This window comes from Tachypleus tridentatus, chromosome 10, assembly GCF_004210375.1.
Source record: "Tachypleus tridentatus isolate NWPU-2018 chromosome 10, ASM421037v1, whole genome shotgun sequence".
Lineage (NCBI taxonomy): Eukaryota > Metazoa > Arthropoda > Merostomata > Xiphosura > Limulidae > Tachypleus > Tachypleus tridentatus.
Window position 1 is genome coordinate 126,264,163 of NC_134834.1, and position 13,283 is coordinate 126,277,445.

Genomic DNA, 13,283 nt, shown 5'->3' on the forward strand with positions numbered 1-13,283 from the left:
GTAAATCATATTAATAAGTACCAACAACAGAAAATACAAGAATCTTAAGCTCAACTAAATTTCACACAATCTCTGAAAGTAAATCATATTAATAAGTACCAACAAGCAGAAAATATACAAGAATCTTAAGCTCAACTAAATTTCACACCAATCTCTGAAAGTAAATCATATTAATAAGTACCAACAACAGAAAATATACAAGCCAGAATCTTAAATCAAGAAACATTTATAAAAATTCAGATTAAAGTAAGATGTAAATAATATGAACTTAAAATATTTAATTCTTATATGAGTACAGGTATGACACAAGTGTGAATTTGTATAACTTGTGTGTGTTCATGTATTTTTATTTTACCCACATAAACAATGTTAAAAAGATATTGACATGAAGATTTAAAACCTATAATTGTCATTCAACATGAAAACTGATTAACCTACATTGTGGCAGTTGTCAACAATATCTTAGGCCACACTCTGTCATCCAAGTATTTTGAAAATTTTATTAGGTGTTAAAATGATAATTTTAAGAAACTATAATTTGATTTTTAAATTAGTTAATACAGTAAAATAAATCTCCCTGAACAAGTAAGTTAAAACAAAGTGTTTTTTAACTTGAATTCTTCAATTCACACAAAAAATTTAAATCAGTCAAAGTCACAACAAATGTACGAGTACTCACAAGGACAACTTTAAACCAGTCTAAACCATAACAAATGTACAGTACTAACAAGAACAACTTTAAACCAGTCTAAACCATAACAAATGTACAGTACTAACAAGAACAACTTTAAACCAATCAAAACCATAACAAATGTACAGTTACTAACAAGAACAACTTTAAAAGCGAGTCTAAACCATAACAAATGTACAGTACTAACAAGAACAACTTTAAACCAATCAAAACCATAACAAATGTACAGTACTAACAAGAACAACTTTAAACGAGTCTAAACCATAACAAATGTACAGTACTAACAAGAACAACTTTAAACGAGTCTAAACCATAACAAATGTACAGTACTAACAAGAACAACTTTAAACCAATCAAAACCATAACAAATGTACAGTACTAACAAGAACAACTTTAAACCAGTCTAAGTCACAGAAAATGTACAGTACTCACAAAAACAACTTTAAACCAGTCTGAACCATAATAAATGTACAGTACTAACAAGAACAACTTTAAACCAGTCTAATTCACAGCAAATGTACAGTACTAACAAAAACAACTTTAAACCAGTCTAATTCACAGCAAATGTACAGTACTAACAAAAACAACTTTAAACCAGTCTAAGCCATAACAAATGTACAGTACTAATAAGAACAACTTTAAACCAGTCTAAACCATAACAAATGTACAGTACTAACAAGTACAACTTTAAACCAGTCTTAAGTCATAACAAATGTACAGTACTAACAAGAACAACTTTAAACCAGTCTAAACCATAACAAATGTACAGAACTAACAAGAACAACTTTAAACCAGTCTAAACCATAACAAATGTACAGTACTAACAAGAACAACTTTAAACCAGTCTAAACCATAACAAATGTACAGTACTAACAAAAACAACTTTAAACCAGTCTAAACCATAACAAATGTACAGTACTAATAAGAACAACTTTAAACCAGTCTAAACCATAACAAATGTACAGTACTAACAAGTTACAACTTTAAACCAGTCTTAAGTCATAACAAATGTACAGTACTAACAAGAACAACTTTAAACCAGTCTAAACCATAACAAATGTACAGTACTAACAAGTACAACTTTAAACCAGTCTTAAGTCATAACAAATGTACAGTACTAACAAGAACAACTTTAAACCAGTCTAAGTCACAGAAAATGTACAGTACTAACAAGAACAACTTTAAACCAGTCTGAACCATAACAAATGTACAGTACTAACAAGAACAGCTTTAAACCAATCAAAACCATAACAAATGTACAGTACTAACAAGAACAGCTTTAAACCAGTCTAAACCATAACAAATGTACAGTACTAACAAGAACAACTTTAAGCGGGTCTAAACCATAACAAATGTACAGTACTAACAAGAACAGCTTTAAACCAATCAAAACCATAACAAATGTACAGTACTAACAAGAACAACTTTAAACCAGTCTAAACCATAACAAATGTACAGTACTAACAAGAACAACTTTAAACGAGGTCTAAACCATAACAAATGTACAGTCTGAACAAGAACAACTTTAAACCAATCAAAACCATAACAAATGTACAGTACTAACAAGAACAACTTTAAACCAGTCTAAGTCACAGAAAATGTACAGTACTCACAAAAACAACTTTAAACCAGTCTGAACCATAATAAATGTAAAGTACTAACAAGAACAACTTTGAACCAGTCTAAGCCATAACAAATGTACAGTACTAACAAAAACAACTTTAAACCAGTCTAAGCCATAACAAATGTACAGTACTAATAAGAACTACTTTAAACCAGTCTAAACCATAACAAATGTACAGTACTAACAAGTGCAACTTTAAACCGGTCTTAAGTCATAACAAATGTACAGTACTAACAAGAACAACTTTAAACCAGTCTAAACCATAACAAATGTACAGTACTAACAAGAACAACTTTAAACCAGTCTAAACCATAACAAATGTACAGTACTAACAAGAACAACTTTAAACCAGTCTAAACCATAACAAATGTACAGTACTAACAAGAACAACTTTAAACAGTATATGTGTAATGAATGATAACAATAAAACTTTGAGTAGTAATCCAACCTAAAGTAACAACAGAAAATAATTACCAAGTTTTAAATGTGCTACAATGATGTCACCACAATGCTCAGCTTCATTTTAACAATTATATCAACAAAAGCAAAGTTTGTTTGAAAAACGTTTTCCCTAAAATAAAGATTTTATTCTCTTTCTACAGACCTTTGACACGAACAACAATACAGCTAAAGCTGACCTTCCAAACTCTAAAGCTATTGAAAGAACCAAAACAACTTTTCCATCCAGAATATAAGACCCATCTAACACACACATCAGAACTGTATTTAATGACAATGGGAGAAAATATTTCTTCCTTACCAAATTGTACTTCTAATGGAATTATGGCATGTCTTCTTTTTGATTCATAATGTTTCAAAGCCAAACTAAATATAGATCCCCAGGAGAACCTTGCCCTTAAAAAAAAGCCTGACAAACAATATTGAAGACCATGCCAAATGTTGTATCATTCTATTAGTTTATAAGACATTAATGATATGTCCAACCGAAAGGTGATCTGAAGGTGTCAAAGTTGTCGGGCATTCTAACGTCTTGCCCTTCACAATGAATGTTTTCATTCAAACAGTTAATTTTACCTTCAACTTAATAGTGACATGTTGGACAACTGAGTAGAAGACCTCAACAGAACTCTAACAGTAAAATGATTAGAATCATCATACATAATGAGTTTGATTCTCTTCTCTTGGTCAAGTACAGCTATTACCCTACCTGAGATGAAACAGAGAATACAAGGCATGCCTTTATTAAGAAAACATTCAATAAAAATTATAATGAAGATGGAAACAATTATGTTTATATATCATTTAACTTATACCACTATCTCAAAAAAAAAAAAATAGTTAAAAGGCTTCCACTTAAGAGTGAAAAAGTACACTCATACAGAATGAGGTCATCTCTATTGTCCAATGAATATATGATGTGATTGGGAGAAATATAAACTGATATCGTGGATTCATCTAGAAGTCTAAACATATCAACCATACATCTATCCAAAACACAGATTATATTTCTGAAGTTGTAATTGAAAAGGTTTCCTTACTCACTATTTAACTGCAAAGTATTACAAAGAAATTAAGTTCATTTTTCTTGTACATTTAGGAAAAAATTCAAGTAGCATTAATTAACTGAAAGTTCTGTTTAGAAGTTGAAATGTATCTCAGGACGACTGGTGTGGGTATTATCAGTTTCATTAATAAAGCAGTTTTCTGAGATACAACTTTACTTCAAGTGGGTTTCTTGTCATCATTAATGTTTAAAAGTTAGTTTTACCCTGTAATCTAAGAGCAGCATTTTTAGTGGTAAAGTTTTATCTCTGTGCTAATATTCACTCTAAATTTAACTAAGGAACATTGTTACCTGACCTTGCTAATATCAATCGATTAGAATAAATTCTTAGCTGGTAGTTGGCAAAGTCCCAACAGGCTGTCATGTGAAAGCCCATATTTGTTAACACAGCAATATATTCACAGAGGGCAAACAAAGTATACACTGCAATAAGAGAAAGATCAAAGTTAAATACACTTGTTAGTTATGTAAGTCAGACTTTATGTTTAACTTGTAATGTATCAGATGTTCATAGAAAGATCAAGTCCATTTGTTAGTTTACTGCTAACAATAACCCAACTCAGATTTAACAATAACCCAACTCAGATTTAACTTAAAGCCAGGTTTCATTTATAACCTACATTAAGATTAAATGTGTTTTAGTTTACTGTTAAAATAAATTAATACTTAAAAACAAGTAACAGATTCAAAGCTAAGCTAACTTGTCATCCATTCCTTTTCATCAAACAGAAGGGTTAATTTTTCAAGGATGATAGTTTGAGATTAAGATGTAACAAAATATCTGACAAAGCAGAACAAGTCAGTATTTTACTATCAAAAGTCTTAACACATTGAAAGTGAGATTTACTTGCTATTTAGGTTTTTACTTTCAGCCAAAGGAGTGACAGACTCTCAAAAGTACACACACAGATGACATCTTTACTATGTTTTCCTTTTAAGAGAACAATCAGAAATATGACCACTGACATATTCAAGTAGGAAATATTACATACTCCCAGTTTCACAGTACCAGTTGTGCCTCATAAAGAAATATGCGCTCAAGAGTGCCGACCGTTGATTGTTATCAGAAATGATTTTGTCTTAAGAGATCTTCTTTCCTGAAACACAACACACTGATTCTGATCAGTAAGATCCTAATGGAAGATACTTCTTAAATCAAATTCATAGTAAAAACAGGTGTGAAACAGTTTCCTACATGTGTTTTACATTAAGTGCTTACAAAAAACGTTTTACTGTTTTTAAAATGTATTCTCTAATTAATACTTTGAACTTGTCATAACATACTACTTGTCATTAGTATGTTTATTAATTACACACCTAAATCATTTCAAAGTTTCAATCAGAAGTATATCTAATCCATTTTAACTTTGTTTGCTAAAAGTAAATCAAAATGTACATAACAGACTATTTGTTTTTTGTATCATAAGCTTAAGAGTTCTCAGTTATCAATACATACACATGTATTTGTTTGTTATGACTGAAAACCAGGGTACAAGCTACAACATGGGATCTCTTCAGTTAATACAACATTTTTGTTTCACTTTGTTTTTGAGTTATAACAAACTAATATAATTAGTCAGTGGTTTGGATTTGCTGTTTTTAACACAGTTCTTCCTTGTGTTTTCTTTACTTGTTCGACTGGTTACTTTAAGCTGAAACGGCCTAATGTAAATGTGGTCTTATTGACAAGAGGAACTCAACACAAAATTATCTACACTATATTGTTTCAACATCAAAATTCTTCTTTCAGAAAAGGATGCACCATTCTCGGCATGACAGAGTTAACGAATAAGCTTACGCCTCACAAGTTCTGTAATTAAAATTTTGTTCCTTGCAGTGTTGAAACCTGATGAAGGACAAAAGAAACACCAACTAAGGTCAGCATTTTAATAATCATAGTTTGTTAGTTTTCAATTCATCCACAGATTGTTAATGTATCTCTAATTATTTGGTAAGGTCATTCTCTCAAAAACTGGTGTAGTGCTACCCAAGTTCCTTTACAGGGTGAAGCAGGACTTCATAATGACATCCTTTCTGTCCACATGTGGTTTATATTGATAATGGCATCCTTTCTGTCCACATGTGGTTTATATTGATAATGACATCCTTTCTGTCCACACGTGGTTTATATTGATAATGACATCCTTTCTGTCCACACGTGGTTTATATTGATAATGACATCCTTTCTGTCCACACGTGGTTTATATTGATAATGACATCCTTTCTGTCCACACGTGGTTTATATTGATAATGGCATCCTTTCTGTTTACATGTGGTTTATATTGATAATGACATCCTTTCTGTCCACATGTGGTTTATATTGATAATGACATCCTTTCTGTCCACACGTGGTTTATATTGATAATGACATCCTTTCTGTCCACATGTGGTTTATATTGATAATGACATCCTTTCTGTCCACACGTGGTTTATATTGATAATGACATCCTTTCTGTCCACCGTGGTTTATATTGATAATGACATCCTTTCTGTCCACCGTGGTTTATATTGATAATGGCATCCTTTCTGTCCACACGTGGTTTATATTGATAATGACATCCTTTCTGTCCACACGTGGTTTATATTGATAATGACATCCTTTCTGTCCACACGTGGTTTATATTGATAATGACATCCTTTCTGTCCACACGTGGTTTATATTGATAATGACTTTCTTTCTGTCCACACGTGGTTTATATTGATAATGGCATCCTTTCTGTCCACACGTGGTTTATATTGATAATGACATCCTTTCTGTCCACCGTGGTTTATATTGATAATGGCATCCTTTCTGTCCACCGCGTGGTTTATATTGATAATGGCATCCTTTCTGTCCACCGCGTGGTTTATATTGATAATGGCATCCTTTCTGTCCACACGTGGTTTATATTGATAATGGCATCCTTTCTGTCCACACGTGGTTTATATTGATAATGGCATCCTTTCTGTCCACACGTGGTTTATATTGATAATGGCATCCTTTCTGTCCACACGTGGTTTATATTGATAATGGTATCCTTTCTGTCCACACGTGGTTTATATTGATAATGACATCCTTTCTGTCCACACGTGGTTTATATTGATAATGACATCCTTTCTGTCCACACGTGGTTTATATTGATAATGACTTTCTTTCTGTCCACACGTGGTTTATATTGATAATGGCATCCTTTCTGTCCACACGTGGTTTATATTGATAATGGCATCCTTTCTGTCCACACGTGGTTTATATTGATAATGACATCCTTTCTGTCCACACGTGGTTTATATTGATAATGACATCCTTTCTGTCCATATGTGGTTTATAGGAAGTTTATAAAACTTCACTAAACATTCACCTAGTCATGTATGTTTGCACTGGATCATGAATAATGGAGGAACTGACCTCTTTCGTGCAACCAGTGTTAACAGAATTTTGGTTTTGTAAGCCTGCTGTACTTCAGTAAATCCTGACAATTAATTCACTGGTTGCCAAACTTATTCTAAAAACTGTCATGGAAGATGTTTTAACATTAACCTGATTAATATTACCTGTATCAGCATCAACCACATGAACTGAAAAAAACTCAAAGTAGTACTCAAGAAAAGAGTACTGGATCAGAAAACAGTGAAAATAGATAAAACAAATTTAGTTCATGACTTCAAAATGTACATTACAAATTCAGATTAAACACAGCAGTTGAACTCTATTGTTTCTCACCATTCAAACACAAAGTTTATAAATCACAAACAACAAGAAGTGTTGTACCAAAATTACTAAGAAGAACCGACTTAATCAAATTTTAAATAAACAAATTACTCAACAAGTTATACAAAAAGGATTTACCAAATGTATTAACGACTACTGACTTACCAAATCTGACAAGAACATACCAATTTTGACACTGATAATTCTTATCAAATTTTGCAGACAGCTATCAGAAGGGACTTACCAAATTTGGAAGACAACTATACGAAGGGACTTACCACATTTCGAAGACAACTATACGAAGGGACTTACCACATTTCAAAGACAACTATACGAAGGGACTTATCACATTTCGAAGACAACTATACAAAGGGACTTACCACATTTCGAAGACAACTATACAAAGGGACTTACCACATTTCGAAGACAACTATACAAAGGGACTTACCACATTTCGAAGACAACTATAAGAAGGGACTTACCACATTTCGAAGACAACTATAAGAAGGGACTTACCACATTTTGAAGACAACTATACAAAGGGACTTACCACATTTCGAAGACAACTATACAAAGGGACTTACCACATTTCGAAGACAACTATACAAAGGGACTTACCACATTTCGAAGACAACTATACAAAGGGACTTACCACATTTCGAAGACAACTATAAGAAGGGACTTACCACATTTCGAAGACAACTATAAGAAGGGACTTACCACATTTTGAAGACAACTATAAGAAGGGACTTACCACATTTTGAAGACAACTATAGGAAGGGACTTACCACATTTTGAAGACAACTATAAGAAGGGACTTACCACATTTTGAAGACAACTATAAGAAGGGACTTACCACATTTTGAAGACAACTATAAGAAGGGACTTACCACATTTTGAAGACAACTATAAGAAGGGACTTACCACATTTTGAAGACAACTATAAGAAGAGACTTACCACATTTTGAAGACAACTATAAGAAGGGACTTACCACATTTTGAAGACAACTATAAGAAGAGACTTACCACATTTTGAAGACAACTATAAGAAGGGACTTACCACATTTTGAAGACAACTATAAGAAGAGACTTACCACATTTTGAAGACAACTATACAAAGGGACTTACCACATTTCGAAGACAACTATACAAAGGGACTTACCACATTTCGAAGACAACTATACAAAGGGACTTACCACATTTCGAAGACAACTATACAAAAGGACTTACCACATTTCGAAGACAACTATAAGAAGAGACTTACCACATTTTGAAGACAACTATAGGAAGGGACTTACCACATTTTGAAGACAACTATAGGAAGGGACTTACCACATTTTGAAGACAACTATAAGAAGGGACTTACCACATTTTGAAGACAACTATAAGAAGGGACTTACCACATTTTGAATCCAACTATAAGAAGGGACTTACCACATTTTGAAGACAACTATAAGAAGGGACTTACCACATTTTGAAGACAACTATAAGAAGGGACTTACCATATTTAGAAAACAACTATAAGGGACCTATCAAATTTTGAAGACAACTACAAGAAGAGACTTAATAAATTTTGAAGACAAGTATAAGAAGAGAGTTAACTTTTGAAGACATCTACAAGAAGAGAGTTAACTTTTGAAGACATCTACAAGAAGAGACTTAACTTTTGAAGACATCTACAAGAAGAGACTTAACTTTTGAAGACATCTACAAGAAGAGACTTAACTTTTGAAGACATCTACAAGAAGAGACTTACCAAATCTGAAAGCTTCCTTACAAAAGCAAGTCGGGGTAAAATACAAGAAAGTAACATATAAGAACTTGAGCTCAGCATAAAGGTTATAAACAGTTTTTCATGAGCAGCTGAAAAATAAAAATAATGAGAAAAATATTCTTACATGTTGATTATTTAATTGGCTTCATTTGTAATTTTAGTTTAGTGGAACTAATTAATAACACCAATTTGAAATCAAAGGTAATACAGTAAATAACATGATATTTAGGTTTAATAACAAATTACAAAAATGAAAATTCAGAAGCTTGAAAGAGTTTTAAATTTGAAAGTTTCAATTTTTTTCTTCTTTTAAAAATATAATAATTTTCTATCGCCAAATCATGCATATTAGTATAGAAAACTGTAAAACTGACTGTTAGAGGATACATTACTAACACGACTGAAGTGTTATTTCTGTTGCTAACGTTCTTTTCTCTGTTGATACTTTAATATATAGAAGTGATTACTTTGAATAAAATAACCTCAGGAAGTTATGGTTATAACAACAGGTATTAACATTCTTCTGTCTCCAACAAAACATCAAGTTCACCCTCTTTCACCATATACTACTCAAGGTGACTGTTGGTGCGAGATCTAGATATGGTTATCTTACAAGTTGTTTAAAAGCAGAGGTGCACTTTATCTGCTGTGACTTTTAAACATGTAGCACATTACCTGCTGTGACATTTAAATGTGTAGCACATTACCTGCCGTGATATTTAAATGTGTAGCACATTACCTGATGTGATATTTAAATGTGTAGCACATTACCTGCTGTGATATTTAAATGTGTAGCACATTACCTGCTGTGATATTTAAATGTGTAGCACATCATCTGCTGTGATATTTAAATGTGTAGCACATTACCTGCTGTGATATTTAAATGTGTAGCACACATAAGAATTTTGTGGCAAGAACAGCATTCGTGTGAATTAAGGACAACAAACAACTAAAATTTATTTTAAATAAATGTTTTAAACTTTAATATGAAACATTATCTGCCTTCTCACTGATAGTTAGAATTAATCATCAGCTACACCTTAAAAAGTTTGACTATAGTCCTTCAAATTACGTTAACGGTGTTATGATAAAGTAACACCTACATTATCTTTCAGATCAAGCTAATACTTGACAACTTCTGTAGAGGTTCAACTATAGTCCTTCAAATTAAGAGAACAGTGTTATGATAAAGTAACACCTACATTATCTTTCAGATCAAGCTAATACTTGACAACATCTGTAGAGGCTTGACTATAGTCCTTCAAATTAAGAGAACAGTGTTATGATAAAGCAACACCTAGATTATTTTTCAGATCAAGCTAATACTTGACAACTTCTGTAGAGGTTTGACTATAGTCCTTCAAATTAAGAGAACAGTGTTATGATAAAGCAACACCTACATTATCTTTCAGATCAAGCTAACACTTGACAACATCTGAAGAGGTTTGACTATAGTCCTTCAAATTAACAGAACAGTGTTATGATAAAGTAACACCTACATTATTTTTCAGATCAATCTAATACTTGACAACTTCTGTAGAGGTTTGACTATAGTCCTTCAAATTAAGAGAACAGTGTTATGATAAAGTAACACCAACATTATCTTTCAGATCAAGCTAATACTTGATAACATCTGTAGAGGTTTGACTATAGTCCTTCAAATTAAGAGAACAGTGTTATGATAAAGTAACACCTACATTATTTTTCAGATCAAGCTAATACTTGACAACTTCTGTAGAGGTTTGACTATAGTCCTTCAAATTAAGAGAACAGTGTTATGATAAAGCAACACCTACATTATCTTTCAGATCAAGCTAATACTTGACAACATCTGTAGAGGCTTGACTATAGTCCTTCAAATTAAGAGAACAGTGTTATGATAAAGTAACACCTACATTATTTTTTAAATCAAGCTAATACTTGACAACTTCTGTAGAGGTTTGACTATAGTCCTTCAAATTAAGAGAACAGTGTTATGATAAAGCAACACCTACATTATCTTTCAGATCAAGATAATATTTGACATCTGTAGAGGTTTGACTATAGTCCTTCAAATTAAGAGAACAGTGTTATGATAAAGCAACACCTACATTATCTTTCAGATCAAGATAATATTTGACATCTGTAGAGGTTTGACTATAGTCCTTCAAATTAAGTGAAGATGAAGCCTGGTGTTATAGTTGTGTCGTTACATTTTTTTTAGTGGAATAGAAACTAACATTTGTCATCCTTATTCCAACAGATATTTTTAAAAGTGTAACACAGGAAGGTTTGAAGAAGTGGTTTTATTATCACAACACATTTCACAGAAACCTTCAGCAGAAGTCCAGAATACATGACATTTTCAATAAGGATAAGTGTTGCTATTTAGAGTCATATTATCTAGTTTTATAGATATTACAGAAATTAATTCAGTATACTGGGCAAACAGCATAAATATATAACTATTTCATATGTGTAGGCACAAAGAAGTTTGTCTATAGGATCCACTATACAAAGACATCAAAATTAATATATATATGAAATGTGTGAGAAAGGGTAAGTTGGAATTTAATTGCAATATAGTGAAAATGCTTTATGAAGAGAGCATATGAATAACTACAAGAATGGCACACACATGAGCACATAAATAACACCTTCAACTATAAGAATAAATATAAACTAAGAAAAAAAAAATGAATTTGAAAGGCACAGATTTGTTCTGCTTTAAAATTATTGTGAAAATAACATGTAGAGAAAAAAATGTGGTATTTACAATGAATTTCACTTTTATATTTGAAACAAAGTCATTTTCTTTAGCATATATTATTATTGTAGCAGATAAAAAGTGTGATGACTTACGATAGTTATCTGAAGAGGAGATGTAGGTAAGTCCAATTAAGCTAACATTCTCTACAGCATGAAGACAACATGTGAGAATTCCAAGTCGTTGCCACAACTTTCTCTTCAGGAGACAGTCTCTGTAAAATGTGAAGTACATAAAAATGACCACAAATCGAGGTGCTGCATGGAGGCCAATCCCAACTCTCCAAATGTACAACTGTGGTGTGAACCCACCTATTGCTGCACTGATTGAAGGCAGGTAGTTACGTACCTAAAATAAATGTATGATAAATTTTAAGAAAAATTAATGTTCATGGTAAACAGTTTGACAATGTCAATATGTTTGTGAATATTTTATGTATGAAAAGACAAAAGTTAGACTTTGTTACGAAACGTGTTATGTGATTTTATAGATGGAAATAAAACTTTACAAACCATAAAGATTTATTTCAGATACTGATGTTTATCAAATTTAGACTAAACTGATGCTGTAAATAACAACAGTTAAGACAGTCATGGATTATGAAATATCATAACTATAAAGGTAAATAAAATTAATTTTTCATGACTGGCATTCAATAAACACACTTGAATGACTTTTGTTTTTATATAATATTGAACATGACTGGTGTTCAATAAACACATTTGAATGACTTTTGTTTTTATAGATCATTGAAATATTGTTCCATTTCAAACAAAAAAACATTTTAAACATTTATAATTTTCATGTTTACAAATGTGTGTAACATTCCTGGAAGTTATTTATAATTTTCATGTTTACAACTGTGTGTAACATTTCTGGAAGTTATTTATAATTTTCATGTTTACAACTGTGTGTAACATTTCTGGAAGTTATTTATAATTTTCATGTTTACAACTGTGTGTAACATTCCTGGAAATTATTTATAATTTTCATGTTTACAACTGTGTGTAACATTCCTGGAAGTTATTTATAATTTTCATGTTTACAACTGTGTGTAACATTCCTGGAAGTTATTTATAATTTTCATGTTTACAACTGTGTGTAACATTCCCGGAAGTTATTTATAATTTTCATGTTTACAACTGTGTGTAACATTCCTGGAAGTTATTTATAATTTTCATGTTTACAATTGTGTGTAACATTCCTGGTTTTTCTTAAATTTTAATACAGTAAAT

The 13,283-nt window shown here is 31.6% G+C and overlaps 1 protein-coding gene across 1 annotated transcript in view; it reads right to left on the minus strand.

Annotated features, from left to right (window-relative positions):
• Positions 1 to 13,283, minus strand: part of LOC143228484 (acyltransferase PGAP2-like) — a 70,960-nt gene that overhangs the window by 47,503 nt on the left and 10,174 nt on the right. Inside the window, 6 exon segments of the mRNA XM_076459736.1 lie at positions 2,920 to 3,017; positions 4,132 to 4,263; positions 4,833 to 4,892; positions 4,895 to 4,937; positions 9,285 to 9,391; positions 12,144 to 12,396. Of these exon segments, the coding sequence (XP_076315851.1) occupies positions 2,920 to 3,017; positions 4,132 to 4,263; positions 4,833 to 4,892; positions 4,895 to 4,937; positions 9,285 to 9,391; positions 12,144 to 12,396 (693 nt within the window).